This window comes from Trichechus manatus, unplaced genomic scaffold, assembly GCF_000243295.1.
Source record: "Trichechus manatus latirostris isolate Lorelei unplaced genomic scaffold, TriManLat1.0 scaffold00076, whole genome shotgun sequence".
NCBI lineage: Eukaryota > Metazoa > Chordata > Mammalia > Sirenia > Trichechidae > Trichechus > Trichechus manatus.
In genome coordinates this window covers 11,104,591-11,121,335 of record NW_004444012.1, presented here as the reverse complement: position 1 = coordinate 11,121,335, position 16,745 = coordinate 11,104,591, and the positions used below count along the sequence as shown (strand labels likewise).

General features: G+C 36.7%; 1 protein-coding gene across 3 annotated transcripts in view; it reads left to right on the top strand.

The window, feature by feature from the left end:
- Positions 1-16,745, top strand: part of TTBK2 (tau tubulin kinase 2) — a 201,838-nt gene that overhangs the window by 119,314 nt on the left and 65,779 nt on the right. For 2 of the 3 annotated variants that reach the window (XM_004380675.2, XM_023735187.1), the window contains exons 4-6: positions 5,357-5,430; positions 10,042-10,182; positions 12,181-12,285. In XM_004380675.2, coding sequence (XP_004380732.1) covers positions 5,357-5,430; positions 10,042-10,182; positions 12,181-12,285 — 320 coding nt within the window. The remainder of the gene's footprint in view (positions 1-5,356; positions 5,431-10,041; positions 10,183-12,180; positions 12,286-16,745) is intronic. The other variant, XM_023735188.1, reaches the window with a different exon arrangement.

Genomic DNA, 16,745 nt, shown 5'->3' with positions numbered 1-16,745 from the left:
AGCCTTTCTATATCGTGTCATAGGCCACTTCTACTTTCTTGAAATGCTCTTCTTCCTCGGTTTCTGTGATACCCCCTTCTCATAGTTTCCTCTTAACTCTTAGGCTATTTCTCTGTTTCCTTGATGGACTCTTATACTTTCGCTCATGTTTTAAGTGTTACATTTCCCAGAATTCTGTTTTCAGGTGTATTTTCTTCTCATTCTTTATTTTTTCACTTGGCAATCTTCCATCTATGTTTATGGTTCCATTTGTCTTCCATAAACTAATTGTTGCCCAGGCTATATCTGGAGCTCAGCCTTTTCATCTGAGCACCACACCTGGAATTACATTTGTCTACTAAATTCACTGATTGTCCTCAGACTCAACATTGTAATATCCCTTAATATCTATACAACCTACTGTATTCTTATATTGGTACAGCTTTTCATCTAATTGTATCAATTTCTAGTAAAAAAACTATGTCCTTAGTACTTCTCAGATTTATCCTTTTTTTTTTTTTTTTGGTCTATCTCTACTATAATACTTTTAGTTCCAACCATTATTCTCTCTCCAGAGGTATTTTAAGTATTCCCAGAGTAGCCTTTCTGCTTACAGAATTGATGTCTCTGTAGTCTGTTTCCTCATTGCCACCACAGTAATGTTCTAAAATGCAGCGTTTAAGTTAGTTATTCCTTGTCTTAAAATTGTTTAGATGCTTCTCATTACCAGCAATAATTTTCAAAGACCTATCCATAGACCAGGTGCTTTGGATCATTTAGAGAACGTTTGGAAAGCTCCTATCTTGTGTCTTCTCTGCAGATTCTAAGTATAGAGTTAAGGAATCTTTAAGTTTCCCAGATGATTCTGATGAGCAGCCAGGATTGGCAAACACTGGCCTATGCATGTGGTTCAAATGCCCTATCAAGGAGTTCAGCCCCTTCCTGGATCTGGTGCCTGCATGCTTTTCCAGCACCATTTCACTCTGGTCTCCTTCACGTCATTCACTGTCTTCCAGCCTTCTTCTGCCGCTGGAACTTACCAGGTTTTATCTTCTTGTGGGACTTCTGCATGCTATTGTAGAATGCCCACTACCCACTGCCACTGAGTTGATTCTGACTCACAGCAACCCTAAAGGACAGAGTAGAACTGCCCGATAGAGTGTCCAAGGAGCAGCTGGTGGATTTGAACTGCCAGACTTTTGGTTAGCAGCCAAATGCTTAACTACTGTGCACCAGGGCCCCCAATCCAAATCAATGAGGTCCTGAAATATTAAGGGACTTGCCCAAGTCATATACTGATGAATGGCAGAACATTTCCAAAATTCAGATTTTATATTCCTAACATAGTTCTTATTTATTGCTCTTTCATTGCTTTCATATGTATAGTGTCTGGGCAGGTTGATCTGAAATGACCTCTTAATCCTTTTCTTCCTAAACAAATTTTTGTTGTTATTAGCTCATAGGGACCCTATGTATAGCAGAATAAGGCACTGCCCGGTCCTGCCCCATCCTATGCTTGAGCCCATTGTTGCAGACACTGTCATTCTATCTCATTGTGGGTCTTCCTCTCTTTCACTGACCCTCCACTTTACCAAGTATGATGTTCTTCTCCAGGAACTGGTCTCTCCTGATGACACATCCAAAGTACGTGAGACAGAATCTTCCCATCCTTGCTTCTGTGGAGCATTTTGGCTATGTATGTTTTCCAAGACAGATTTGTTGATTCTTCTGGCAGTCCATGGTATATTCAGTATTCTTTGCCAACATCATAGTTCAGAGGCATCAATTCTTCTTCAGTCTTCCTTTTTCATTGTCCAGCTTTCGCATGCGTACGAAGCAATTGAAAATACCATGGCTTGGGTCAGGTGCACCTTGGTCCTCAAAGTGACATCTTTGTTTTTTTAACACTTCAGAGAGGTCTTTTGCAGCAGATTTGCCCAGTGCAGTGTGTTGTTTCATTTCTTGATGCTGCTTCCATGAGCATTGATTGTGGATCCAAGCAAAATGAAATCCTTGACAACTTCAATCTTTTCTCCACTTATCATATTGCTTATTGGTCCAGTTGTGAGGATTTTTGTTTTCTTTTTGTTGAGGTGCAATCCATACTGAAGGCTGTAGTCTCTGATCTTCATCAGTAAGTGCTTCACGTCCTCTTCACTTTCAGCAAGCAAGGTAGTGTCATCTGCATATCGCAGGTTGTTAATGAGTCTTCCTCCAATCCTGGTGCTTCATTCTTCTTCATATAGTCCAGCTTCTCAGATTATTTACTCAGCATACAAATTAAATAAGTATGATGAGAAGATACAACCCTGATGCATACTTTTCCTGATTTTGAACCATGCAGTATCCTCTTGTTCTGTTCAAATGACTGCCTCTTGGTCTATGTACAGGTTCTGCATGAGCACAATTAAGTATTCTGTAATTCCCATTCTTCTTCGCAATGTTATCTATAATTTGTTATGATCCACACAGTCAAATGCCTTTGCATAATCAGTAATACACAGGTAAACATCTTTCTGGTATTCTCAGCTTTCAGCCAAGATCCATCTAACATCAGCGGTTATATCCCGAATTCCACATCCTCTCCTGAATCTGGCTTTAACTTCTGGCAGTTCCCTGTCCAGGTGCTGCTGCAACCGCTTTTGAATGATCTTCAGCAAAATTTTACTTGTATGTGATATTAGTGATATTGTTCGATAATTTCTGCATTCTGTTGGATCACCTTTCTTTGGATTGGGCACAAATATGGATCTCTTCCAGTCACTTGGCTAGGTAGCTGTCTTCTAAATTTCTTTGCATAGACAAGTGCTCGTTTCCAGCATTGCATCCATTTGTTGAAACATCTCAATTGGTATTCTGTCAGTTCCTAGAGCCTTGTTTTTCACCAGTGCCTTCAGTACAGCTTGGACTTCTTCTTTCAGTACCATCAGTTCTTGAACATACGCCACTTCCTGTAATGGTTGAACATCCACCAATTATTTTTGGTACAGTGACTCTGTGTATTTCTTCCATCTTCTTTTGATGCTTCTTGCATCGTTCAATATCTTGTCTATAGAATCCTTCAGTATTGCAACTCAAAGCTTGAATTCTTTCTTCAGTTCTTTTAGCTTGAGAAATGCTGAGCGTGTTCTTCTCTTTTGGTTTTCTAACTCCAGGTCTTTGCACATTTCATTATAATATTTTGTCTTCTCCAGCTGCTCTTTGAAATCTTCTGTTCAGCTCTTTTATGTGATCATTTCTTCCATTCCCTTTAGCTCTCTACGTTCAAGAGCAAGTTTCAGAGTCTCTTCTGACATCCATTTTGGTCTTTTCTTTCTTTCCTGTCTTTTTGTCCTTTTAATGACCTTTTGCTTTCTTCATGTAGGATGTCCTTGATGTCATCCCACAACTCATCTGGTCTTCAGTCATTGGTGTTCAGTGTATCAGAAGTTCAGGTGGGATATACTCAAGTTGTACTTTGGATCTCGTAGGCTTGTTTTAATTTTCTCCAGCTTCAGCTTGAACTTGAATATGAGCATTGATGGTCTGTTCTGCAGTTTGCCCTAGCCTTGTTCTGACTGATGATATCAAGTTTCTCCATCATCTCTTTCCACAAATGTAGTCAGTTTGATTCCTCTATTCCATCTGGTGAGGTCCCCGTGTATAGTCTCTGTTTATGTTGTTGAAAAAAGATACTTTTAATAAATCATTGGTCTTGCAAAATTCTATCATGCAATCTCCCATGACTTTTCTATCACCAAGGCCGTATTTTCCAACTACTGGTCTGTCTTCTTTGTTTCCAGCTTTCCCATTACAATCGCCAGTGATCATCAATGCATCTTGATTGCATGTTTGATGAATTTCACACCACAGAAGTTGGTAAAAATCTTCAGTTTCCTCATCTTTGGCATTAGTGGTTGGTGCATGTCTTAGTTATCTAGTGCTGCTATAACAGAAATACCACAAATGGATGACTTTAACAAACAGAAATTTATCCTCACAGTCTAGTAGGCTACCAGTCCAAATTCAGGGTGTCAGCTCCAGGGGAGGGCTTTTTCTGTTGGCTCTGGAGGAAGGTCCTTGTCATCAGTCTTCCCTTGGTCTGGGAGCATCTCAGCACAGGAACCCTCTGCTCCCAGTGCTGCTTTCTTGGTGATATGAGGTCCCCCTGTCTCTCTGCTTACTTCTCTCTTTTATATCTCAAAAGAGATTCGCTTAAGACACTATCTAATCTTGTAGATTTCATCAATACAACTACCGCTAATCCATCTTATTACATCATAGTGATAGGATTTACAACACATAGGGAAATCACCTCAGATTACAAAATGGTAGACAGTCATACAATACTGGGAATCATGACCTAGCCAAGTTGGCAGATATTTTGGGGGGACACAATTCAATCCATGACAGTGCATAAATTTGAATAATAGTCGTATTAACGGATCTTCCTTGTAGGCGTATGGTTATTATCCTATCACTGATGGCGTTATACTTCAGGGTAGATCGTGAGATGTTCTTAGTGACAGTGAATGCAATGCCATTCCTCTTCAATTTGTCATTCCCAGCATAGTAGACCATATCATTGTCCTATTCAGAATGGCCAGTGCTAGTCAATCTCAGCTCACTAATTCCTAGAATATAGATCTTTATGAGTCCCATTTCATTTTGGACAACTTTCAATTTTCCTAGATGCATACTTCATATATTCCATGTTCTGATTATTAGTGGATGTTTACAACTGTTTGTCTCATTTTGATTCGTGCTACATCAGCAAATGAAGGTCCTGAAAGCTTTACTTCACCCACATCATTAAGGTTGACTCTACTTTGAGGAGGCAGTTCTTCCTCAGTCATATTTTGAGAGCACGTTCCAACCTGAGGGGCTCATTATCCGGCACTGTATGTTTTGCTGTTATTCATAAGGTTTTCACTGGTCAATTTTTTCAGAAGTGAACCTCCAGGTCCTTCTTCCTAGACTGTCTTAGTCTGGAAGCTCTGCTGAAACGTGTCCCCCATGGATAGGTGACCCTGGTGGTATTTGAAATACCTGTGGCATAGCTTCCAGCATCACAGCAACATGCAAGCCACCACAGTACAACAAACTGTGTACTGACAGACGTCTGGTGGTCCTAAATAAATTACCATTCCTTTAATCCCTCATTCATTTATTCATTTGACAAACATTTATTTGACTGTACAGGAAAAGTACAGAACCTGAGGAGAGATTGGTAGAAATTTTGAATAATATAAATTTCCTAACCTTAAAGTCTTCAAGACAGGCCCTTAGTATTCAATGATAAAATACTATACAGAAAAATAAACTGCTAATTTTTCAGACGAGAAACCATAGTATAATCTTTCCCACTCTTTTCTGTCTTCCTTTTTTTTTTATCCAGGGAAAGACCATGTTTGTAGATTTATTGGCTGTGGGAGGAATGATCGATTCAACTATGTGGTCATGCAGTTGCAGGTAGGTTACCTTGAAAATGTGTCTTAACTTTCTCTTCTTTCTGGTGATTCAAGTATTAATATCTGCCTTAAAAGTTTATAGGAACAACTCTACCTCTTTTGAAGAAATTCTATCATTAAAGTGGATCTTAAAAATATATGATAATATCTTCTAGAGTTCCAACAGTTGTACACATTTCTTCTCAAAATTCTGCTGACACAACCTTGACTGGGTCTCATCTAATATTTTGTCAACATTGAGGTTTATATGGACATCCTTAATGGAGGTAAAAGATGAGTGGGGCCCATGTTCTAGCAGCATATTTTGTGAGGGACAAAAAAAGTTTGAATTCTGTAACCAGTACAGATGTAGATCTAGATTGCCTAATATAAAAGCAACCAGAATTTTTCTTTTTTACTTTACAATAAAAATTACGGAAAAAATTATACATACACAAAAGTAGAATCATATAATAAACACGCATGTACTTATCACCCAGCTTCAGCTTCAGTGATTAGCAATATATGGTCAGTCTTGTTTCAGCTATAGCCTCCACCAACTCTGTAAACGGATCAGTATATATTTCTAAGAGTCTAGGATTCTTTTTTTTTTCTTCCTCTTAAGTTAACCACAATTTCCTTAATTGTATGTCTCTCTTTTTCTTTTTCTTTTTAAACAGTTGATTTGTTTGATTCAGGTTCCAGACTGGGTTCACACATCGCATTTGGTGGCTGTGTTTCTTAAACCTCTATTATTCTATAGGTTCTCTCTATGTTTTTTATTTTCTTGCAGTTTTGTTGTCTTTATTGTCATGGAAGAAAACAGTAATTTCTCATGCCAAAATTCCCATATTCTGGATTTTGCTGATTGCCTTCCTGTGGTGGTGTTTAACATGTTCTGTCCTTTGTATTTCCTGTAAAATTGTAATTAGATCTAGAGGCTTGATTCTAGTTTTATTTTACTTGGCAAGAATTCTTCAGAGGTGGATTGTGTGCTTTCTGTTTCATCACATCAGGAGACAGTGCCTGGTTGTCTCTCTTTTAGTGATGTTAAGATTTGCTCAGTGGTTCACGGACTGTCAGCCTGATCCATTTATTTTCAAGTTCCCAGTTAGTTTTTCTCCTAATACTTTTATCAACCCATTAGTAATCATTGCCCAGATCCATTATTTTGATGTAGATTGCAAATGTGCTATTCTATCATTGCTTCTTCATTTATTAGCTGGAATTCTCTAAAAAGCACCCCATCAACTATTAGGTTATCCCAAGGTACATTTCATATAGGAAAGACCAGACTAATCCTTGATTCTTTCATTTACCAGTTTTCAGAATGAATTGGTCCCCTAGTATTTCCCAAAGGAGACTAATGAACTCTCTTGCTCTTTAAAAGAAATAATAATTATAAACTCATGAATTTAACATATCTGCTGTCTTTCAGTCATTTTTTTTTAATGCTCAAATTGTCCCATCTTTGGCTAGTGGGACTTCCTTGAAGTTGGATTCTGAGCCATTTTGACAGGACTAGGCTGCAGCATCCTTACTTTCTGGTATAACACTATGTGCCAGGTTCTTTCTGTATATTTCATGCTCCAGATCTTGGAATCAGCCATTTTTCCATTAAGCCCTGGTTCCTTTAAATGGAAAATGGTATTTAGAGACCACAATTCAGATGCAATGGGTACTTTTGCAGTTTAGTTGGTCATTGTTTTTAATCCTTTTCAGGTTATGGATTCAGGAAATGAGTTTTTTTTAAAGAAAATATATCACTGTTCATAATGATATTTCCAGTTCAAAATTGTGATAATGCAATTGGTAATTAACTTCTTTGATATTATATTTGTATCTCTTTGCTATTGTGCCCTTTTTTGTATTCATAGATGAAATGATATGATTGGGATTTCTCTTAAATTAGTATATGTGTATGGGGGAGAGGAGAGGATATGTGTATGGGGCTAAGTAATAGATGAAACAAGATTGGTCATGAATTGAAAATTGTTAATTCTGAGTGATGGTTAAGTAGGTGATGGTAGTAGGTACATGGGAATTCATTATACTATTTTTTCTCCTTTTAAGTATGTTACAAATTTTCCATAATAAAAAAAGTCTACTTGCATTTTTATTGGATCATGTTAAATTTATAGATTAGGGAGAAATAAACTTGCCTTTTTTAATCCAGTAATATTCATTCCGTATTACTATAGGTAGTGCCCAACTTAGGACGGGGTTCCGTTCTGACTCCTTTATAAGTCAGTTCAGGCATAAGTCGAATACCTCATTTTTTTTTAGTTTTCAGTTATTATTGCCTTTTATGATCAGTATCTTTATAAACCTGATCTTTATTTGGGGGTTGGAAACTTACATATAAACTTACAGATTTATTTTAATGCATTAAAAAATACACAAATCATAAAAATTTACTCCAACGATGAAGAGTTGGATGACGTTGGCATTTTGTCAGTTGCAGTAATAATTCCACGTGTGGAAGGTTTGGGATCATCTGACTTACCCCTGGGAATGGGGATAGCATTTCTAGTCAGAAAATTAGTGTATGAGTCAGAATCGACTTGATGGCAATGGTTTTGGGTTTTTTATCTGTATGGTCCTTTTTTTTTTTCGTCATGTATTTCACAGTGACATCTCACTGCCTCCCAGATCTGCCTGTTGACTTTAGCAGAGCAATCAGTGTTTGAGTCTATGTTTTTAAGCAACTGAAGCCCCTGATTTAGTTTAGAAAACTAAATCTATATGGCAGTGTTTTGAATAGTAAATCATAAAATTGAACATCTGCAAGTGAACATCTGAGAGTGATAACATCGGCAAATTACATACTACAACATTGTAGTACATATTACTAACGATAAGATATACAAAAGAAAAAACAGACATTTGTAAGTGCAGTTTGTTGTAATTGAATACTTCGTAAGTCAGGGACTACCTGTATATGTAAAGAGCCTTAGTTTTTTTAACAGCTGCTATCAGTTAGTAAGATGACTGTACTATAATTTATTTAACCATTGATTTATGGAGGGACATGTAGATTGTTTCCAGTTTCTATCTATAACAAATAATAACTGTGTATAGTACGTACTTGGAAGTATAATTGGTGGGTCAAATCTGTGTGCATTTACAATGTTAATAAATCTTTTCCCCATACTCTTCCCAGCCTTATATTTATCTTCTCAGATTTTGCTAAGTGATACCTTGGATTTACACTTTCAAAGATCTAAATCCCTTAAGTTATTACTAATATCATAAATCCAGTGTAATTGCTTTCCTTTTGAATTTTGTGATGGTGCACATTGTTTAAAAAGAAAATTCCAGAATTATCTTAGGTATATTTTTGGTGATCAAAATATTTATTTTTAGAAAAAGCTACTGGAATGCTAATAAAAGTCATTAGGTATTCTCATGGTTATATAGCCCTTTGCTCTAGATTATCACACACTTTGCATTTGTAATGACTTCTGCCTTGCTGAGTAATACAGACAACAAGTTTGCCTGACATTAAAAAAAAACAAAAATAAAAACTACCAAGCTTCCTAACTTATGCTCTGGGAAAACTTCATTTTTTAAAAAGATATGAAATATAAAAGGCTCCTGACATTCCTGTAATTTTCAAATTACTTAAGCATTACTTAATATTTCATTTCGAATGGTATTTAAGTAGTATAAGAATTTAATAATTTTTCAAAAGTGAATCAGCTGCTTTTAGTTAAAGTGATGATGTTAGTGGCAGTAACCCCAAACATATACTAATGAGTTTTGGGAATCAAGAGATTGGGGTATTGGAATCCCCTTGTGATATGGAAGCAGCCAGTCTCCAGTTGTGGGGAGACAGAACTACAGGGTTGTAGCCCTGTTCTCCTCGGCAGGTTACTGGTCAGGAACCTTTTTAGTGGAGCAGCGCTATGAAGTGGGAAAAAAACGCTTTGCAGTCAGGCAGACTTAGATTTGAAAAACAGGTTTACCTTAGCTTAATTATTTAACCTTTCTGAGCCTCAGTTTCTGTGTTTGTTAAACAGGAATAACTCTTTATTTAGGGTGCTGTGAGAATTAAACACAATCATTGATGTAGTGCATCTGGCACAGGCTAGATAGGTCCACTGCTTTTATCTACCGCTGTAAGTAATTGAGTGTTTCTCTAAAACATTCATATCATGTTTGCCGTAGTAACAGCAGTTAGCAATTATTGAGTGCCTGCTGTGTGCCAAACAGGATTCTAAGCACTTTACATGGATTATTTTACTTAATTCTCACCAAACTCTGCGAGATAGGTATTATTATTAGCTCTATTTTATGAAGAAACTGATGCAGAAAGGTTAAGTAACTACTGCTCTGGATTCTATGTTTATATCTTTTTAAATAGCCAGGACTGTATTTTATTATGACATCAGAAATTAAGGGAAACATGTTATATTCAAAAACTTTGTTTTTTTTTAAGTTTATCTGAAATAGTCACGTCATTCATAATCTTAAAGGAATCTCTTCTCTTGACTGAGAGAATCACCATTTGGGTAAAACCCTTTCTATTTTAGATAAAACATTGTTTCAGTGATAATGAATAATTTCCCTGTCTTCTCTTCCAGCGTAAATTTTGGTACCATACTTGAAATTGTTTATTTGGTTTCCACAGGGTCGTAATCTGGCAGATCTGCGCCGTAGTCAGTCCCGGGGCACATTCACCCTTAGCACTACTCTTCGGCTGGGCAGACAGATTCTGGAATCTATTGAAAGCATCCATTCTGTGGGATTCTTGCACCGAGACATCAAACCGGTAAGGGCCTTTTCCAGGCAGAGCACAGAATGAGTTTGTTAGTGCTCTTAATATTATGATGGGACACTGCAAATTACAAATGCAGTTTCCTGTATTTGTTATTTCAGATACAAGGCAGTATTTTTATTTTTTTTTTGAGGCCTGGAAGCAAAAATGTAATTTTTCTTTTTTTTAAGTGGTAATTACAAACTACAACTTATTTTTAAGAGCTTTTCTCGTACAGTGAAAATGTTGCTCAGCAGCCTAGGTAAAAATGGTTTGTGCTTCACGTTGGTAATTGCTGTTAACATTGGTAATTACTTTTTAGCCTTTTACCTAAATTGGTAGCTATTCTTTGGATTCTTTCTTTCCTGATATTGGTTTTTTTATAAAAAACTGTATATGTATATATTTCTAGATTGCTTTTAGATATTGACATTGTATTCTTTGGACTATGTCTAATGTGACAAATTGTACTTACAAGAAATTATCAGTTGTAAAAAGATCTTATTTTTCGCCTGAGTGATACTGTGACAGTCTAGTGTTTTTTTCTTAGAAATTGTCATCTCCATAATTGTGAAATTTTTTTTTTTCTCTTTTTGTTGTTTTATTGCTCACAAGAGGAAATGACCTATTTTTGACCCTGGTGGCATAGTGGTAAAGTGACTGCTAACCAAAAGGTCTGCAGTTCGAATCTACCAGGCGCTCCTTGGAAACCCTATGGAGCAGTTCTACTCTGTCCTATAGGGTCACTACGAGTCAGAATTGACTTGACTGCAATGAGTTTGGGGTTTTTTTTGGTTTATATTTACTATAAATTTATCATATGTTGGTGCAGTTGAAAATTATAGCCATATGTTGCTATATTATTTCTAAAATTAATAGTTTACATTAAAATGCCAACTAAAATTAACACGTTAGAGCCAGATTTAACGTAAGTAGCATTTCTCCTACTCTTATTTCTGTGCCAAAGTAAGTGTCATTATTTGAGAACCATGGTGATTTGAATTTTCCATTTCATCACAAAGCTCCCTAAATAAAACAGTATTTTAAAATAAAAGCTAACAATTCTGTAACAGTTTGACTTTTGCCTTTACAGATTCCTTTGCTTGTATACCCATCTTTGCAAGTTTGTAGTCATTTAATGTTACATTTATTTTTATTAAGAGAAGAATGCAAAGTATGTTTTCCTTAAATCTGTTTTAAACTGTTTCCTTAAATTGTATTTTGATTTTTTAGACTTAGTTAAATTCAGCTTTATGATGCTTACTAGGAAATTCTTAAATTTCTGAACTGTGTTATTTGTTTTTGACCACCCCTAATTCCTCCTATTTTTAAAAGTATGATTTGGATTGTCATTTAAGCAGTGACTTAGTCTAGAATTTTAACACATTTAAGAGTTCTGATTCTAATTAAATCAACGTTGTGTGTAACTTTATACAGTCACTTAAATTCCTTGCTCGGTTTTCTCTTTCAAAATGAGGCTAATGATACCAGCTGCTTTTCAAAGTAACTAATAATTATTGCAAAATTAGACCAAATAAGAGGATGTACAAATGTATTAGAATAAAGTTTTTTTTTAAGTTCACCTGATGTTAGGCATTAATTAACCAAACCCCCCCAAAACCAAACAAACCAAAAACCCAAATGCATTGCTGTCGAGTCATAGCGACTCAATAGGGCAGAGTACAACTGCCCCAATAGGGTTCCCAAGGCTGTAATCGTCACGGAAGCAGACTGCCACATCTTTCTCCATGGAGCAGCTGGTGGGTTCGAACCTCTGACCCTTCAGTTTGCAGCTGAGCATTTAACCACTGCACCACCAGGGCTCCTTAGGCATTAATAGAACCCACAATTAAATTACATACTAATGCCCAATAAGCATCATTGACTAGAACAGTGTATTTGAAATATGTGTTATATAGAGTTTAAATAGAAAGAAGATTAAATATAGAAAGGGTAATGTGTAAGGACTAAGTATTATAAGAATATGTATATTTTTCTTCTTTATTTTTCTAGTCAAACTTCGCCATGGGTCGCTTTCCTAGTACATGTAGGAAATGCTATATGCTTGATTTTGGCTTGGCTCGACAATTTACCAATTCCTGTGGTGACGTCAGACCAGTAAGATTTTTCATATTATTAAATAGTTTAGAATTAATCTATTATTAATAGTATCACTCTTAAGAAATCCTTACGTATCAGGATGGATATCATTCAAGAAGTGGTGTATAGATTTTATGATTAAATTATAGAATAAAGTTAATTAATTTTATTATCAAAAGTTGTGGCATTAAAAAAAGAACATTAGAGGCAGATTTAGAGTGGTCTTGTAGGAGGAGACACGCTAGCCCTTTGGGTTAAGGAATCTTTTTGTAATCTGAGGCCTTTTCTACATGCTACAATTTTTCTGATGTTTACTTTTTACTCTTAGTTTTGTTTTAAATTGATTACTGATTATGATTTTCATTTCTAACAGATCAGTTGCACAAAAGTTTAAACACTTTTTTTAATGAGCTAACTATATAGTAATATAGTTATATATAAATGTAAATACAACCACATAAGCATTTAAGTGTCTAGAAATTATAGGAGGCACTCTTTGGTTCTAATGATGTTCTTGAACTAATTGTTAGCCAGGCAAGTAAAGAACTTAGTTTTTATGTAGTTTATTGGATTTGAATGTATTTAATGGAATTCCATTTATATTCCAAATATCTGTTTTTCAGTTTTTAGAACGCTTTTTTTAAAAAAACCACTCCGGCTATTTTGTGAAGAAGAGATCTTTGAGAACATGAGTAGAATCAGAGAGAAGAGTAAGAAGGCTAATGCCATGGTCCAGGGATAAATGATGGTGACTGGAACCTAGGGTATTAGGGTGGTACAGTGAAGATGGTGAGAAATGGTTATATTTTATGATACATTTTAAAAATAGATTCAACAAGACTTGCTTCTGCATTAGATGTGAAGAAAAGAAAGGACTCAAAAATGATTCCTAGGTTTTTGTCTTAATGGTCATGCTATTAACTGTGATAGAGAAAAGGATGGGGGAGTAGGTTGGTGAGGGAAAAATAAGAGTTCCATTTTCTACAAGTTAAGTTTGAGAAGCCTGTTAGATTCTAGATGGAAATAACAAACAGGTGGTTAGATATACTAATCTGGAGGTCAACAGAGAAATTGGGACTGGAGATACTATGAATTTGGGAGTCATTTGCTTATAAATAGTATTTTTTAAAGATGGAACTAGATGAGATCACCTAGGGAAATGGTATATAGCTAGACATGAAAAGAGGTCCTGAGTCTGAGCATTTGGGATCCTTTAGCAACTTGATGAAGGATAGACAAGGACTATGAATCAGACAACAAGACTGAGAAGGAAGAGCAGCCAGTGAGGTAGGAGGAAAATCAGGAAAGTGGTATCTTAGAAGCCAAGTGAAGAAAGCACTTCAAGAAGGGGGCTGGGATTATCAGCTGTGTCAGATGCTGCTAAATCCAGTAAAGTGGAAACTGAGAACCGACCATTTGGATTTGGCAAGATGGAAGCTCCTGGTAATTTTTATAAGAATGGTTCAGTGAAGCAATGAAAACCTGATTGGAATGGGTTAAATGGAGTCGGGGAGAGGAAGTAGAGAATGGGAGTATAGGCACCTCTCTCTAGCAATTTGGTTTGTTCTAAGGAGGAATGCTGAACTGGGAAGTTGTTGAAGGGGTAGTAAAATCTTTCCTCCCTCTCTCCTCCCCTCATTCCCTCTGTCTTCCCTTTCTTCCTTCCTACCTCATTCCTTCTTCCCTCCTCCCTTCCTTCCCCACCCTCCCCACCGCCTTTTTTAAAGATGGCAATTGTTATAGCATGCTTGTGTACTGATGGTTAATGATCTAGGAGAGATGAAAAATTGATGTAATGCAGACAGGAACAATTACAGGAGCCAAGTCCTTGCATTGCTGACAGGGAAGGAATCCAGGGCACAAATGGAGAGGTTAGTCTGTTAGATTAGAGCAGGAACACTTCTTCCATCATAAACGAGAGAAGGCAGAGTATGTGAACACAGATACAGGTAGACATTTAGAATTGGTAGTGGGAAGTTGAGGAAGATCTCTCATGGCTTTTATTTTCTCAGTGAAAAGAGGCAAGGCCTTTCGCTGAGAGTGAAGAGTGATGTTGGAGTGATATTGGAGTTTGAGGCAAGAAGAGGACATGTGAGAGAGTTATCTGGGAAAAGGAGAAGAATGTAAACTAGGGAAATAGAATAGGATTGCTGGGCTGTGTTGAAAGCCCATTTGAGTCTTATGGTAATTTAAGATAAGATTGTCAGTATAGTTACGTGTGTTTCTTCAGCTACCTTTAACTGCTTGTTTATAGGTGCAGTGTAGTCCAAGCATTGGGTTTACCCTGCGTTAGGGTCAGAGGAGCACTGTGGAGGAGACAGGAAAGGGAGTTGAAAGCATATGTGAAAGAATGATTATGCTGGAAGGCTATAGCCCAGGCTCTGTTAAGGAGTGTACTTTCCCTTATTCATGTATTAATAGCTAGTGTCTTTTAGGGTTTTTATACCAGGAAAGTTTCGTAATTTTCTTTAAATAAATCCCTTAAAACTCAAATAAAACTAATTCCATACTTTTGGGTCATGATTATCATTGAGATAATTTTCTCATATTCTACTAATAAAATATCAAAAGTTGCCTTTCGTAGATTTGTTTCATAGAGTACAATTTTATTTATTGCTTTTTGTAAGCTCAAATTGAGCTTCTTGAATTGTCTAGGTATGCCATTATGTTATCCTTAAAAATCATTGTTTTTCTTGTTTTGGTATATATATTCTAGGAGAGTATAACAAAAAAAACATAAAAATAGTAAGGAAGAATAATAAAACAAACATTCATGGGCCCCCTACATAGGTTAAGAAATGAAACATTATAAATACTTTAGAAGCTGACTGTGTCTTTTCCTGAATGCATCCTTTTCTTCCTCAAGCAACACTGTCCGGTGGAATTTATCGTGATGATGGAAATGTTCTATATCTGTGCTGTCTAATACAGTAGCCACTAGGTACATGTGGCTATTGCGTACTTGAATTGTGGCTAGAGCAAGTGAGGAACTGAATTTTTAATTTTAATTAATTTACATTTAAATAGCAATATGTGGCTAGTGGCTATTATACTGGCCATTGCAGCCTCCATTCTAAATTTTCCATTAACAAGTCCCTTGCTTTTCTTCTCTTTTCTAGAGACCTGAGGGTACTTGTTTACGAAACAGGGAGCAGATTGAAAGAGTTTTCTGGGCAGGCCTTCACATTTAGTTTATGCTCCCAGACTTAACCCTCTCCACTTTTCCTTTTTATCCAGTCTCTGCCACATTCCTTCCACTCTGCTTTTTTTTAAATTTTATTATTTTGTTGTTGTTGAGTATACACAGCAAAACATAACACCAATTCAAGTTTCTACATGTACCGTTTAGTGACATTAATTACATTCTTCGAGTTGTGTAACTATTCTCACCTTCCTTTTCTGAGTTGCCCCTCCCTCATTAATATAAATTCACTGCCCCCTAAGATTCCTATCTGATTTTTCAACTTGCTCTTGTCAACTTAATCTCATATAGATGGGGCTTAAAAGAGCATAATGCTTAAACTAAACTATTGTTTGGTTTTAAGAAGACTTCAGGGAATATTTTGTTGTTTATTGTTGTAGTTGAAGTGAAAGTTTACGTTTCAAGTCAGTCTCTTATACAAAAATTTATACATACATTGTTATGTGACCCTAATTGCTCTCCCTGTACTGTGACAGAACACTCCTCCTTTCTACCCCTGATTTCCCATGTCCATTCAACCAGCTCCTAACGCTGTCTGCCTTCTCAGCTCATATCCGGACAGAAGCTGCCCGTTTAGACTCATGTATCTGCTTCAGCTAAGAAGCTCACTCTTCACGAGTATCATTTTATGTCCCACAGTACAGTCCAATCTTTGAAGAGTTGACCTCGGAAATTGTTTTAATTCTGGGCTGATAGAGAATCTGGGAGCCATGCTTTCCAGGGTTCCTCCAGTCTTAGTCAGACCATTAAGTCTGGTCTTTTTACTAGAATTTGAGTTCTGCATCCTACTTTTCTCCTGCTCCATCAGAGACTCTCTGTTATGTTCCCTGTCAGGGCAGTCATTGATGGTAGCCAGACACCATCTAGTTCTTTTGGTCTCAGGCTGATGAAGTCTCTGGTTTATGTGGCCTTTTCTGTCTCTTGGGCTAATACTTTCTTGTGTCTTTGGTGTTCTTCATTCTCCTTTGCTCCAGGTGGTTGGGACCAACTGATGCATCTTAGATGGCCACTTGCAAGCTTTTAAGACCCCAGACGCCACTCAACCAAAGTAGGATGCAGAACATTTTCTTAATAAACTTTGTTATGCCATTTGACCTAGATGTCCCCTGAAAGCATGGTCCCCAGACCCCCACCCCTGCTACTCTGTCCCTCAAAGTGTTTGACTGTATTCAGGAAACTTCTTAGCTTTGGTTTAATCCAGTTGTGCTGACTTCCCCTGTAGTGTGTGCTGTCCTTCCCTTCACCTAAGATAATTCTTGTCTACTATCTAGTTAGT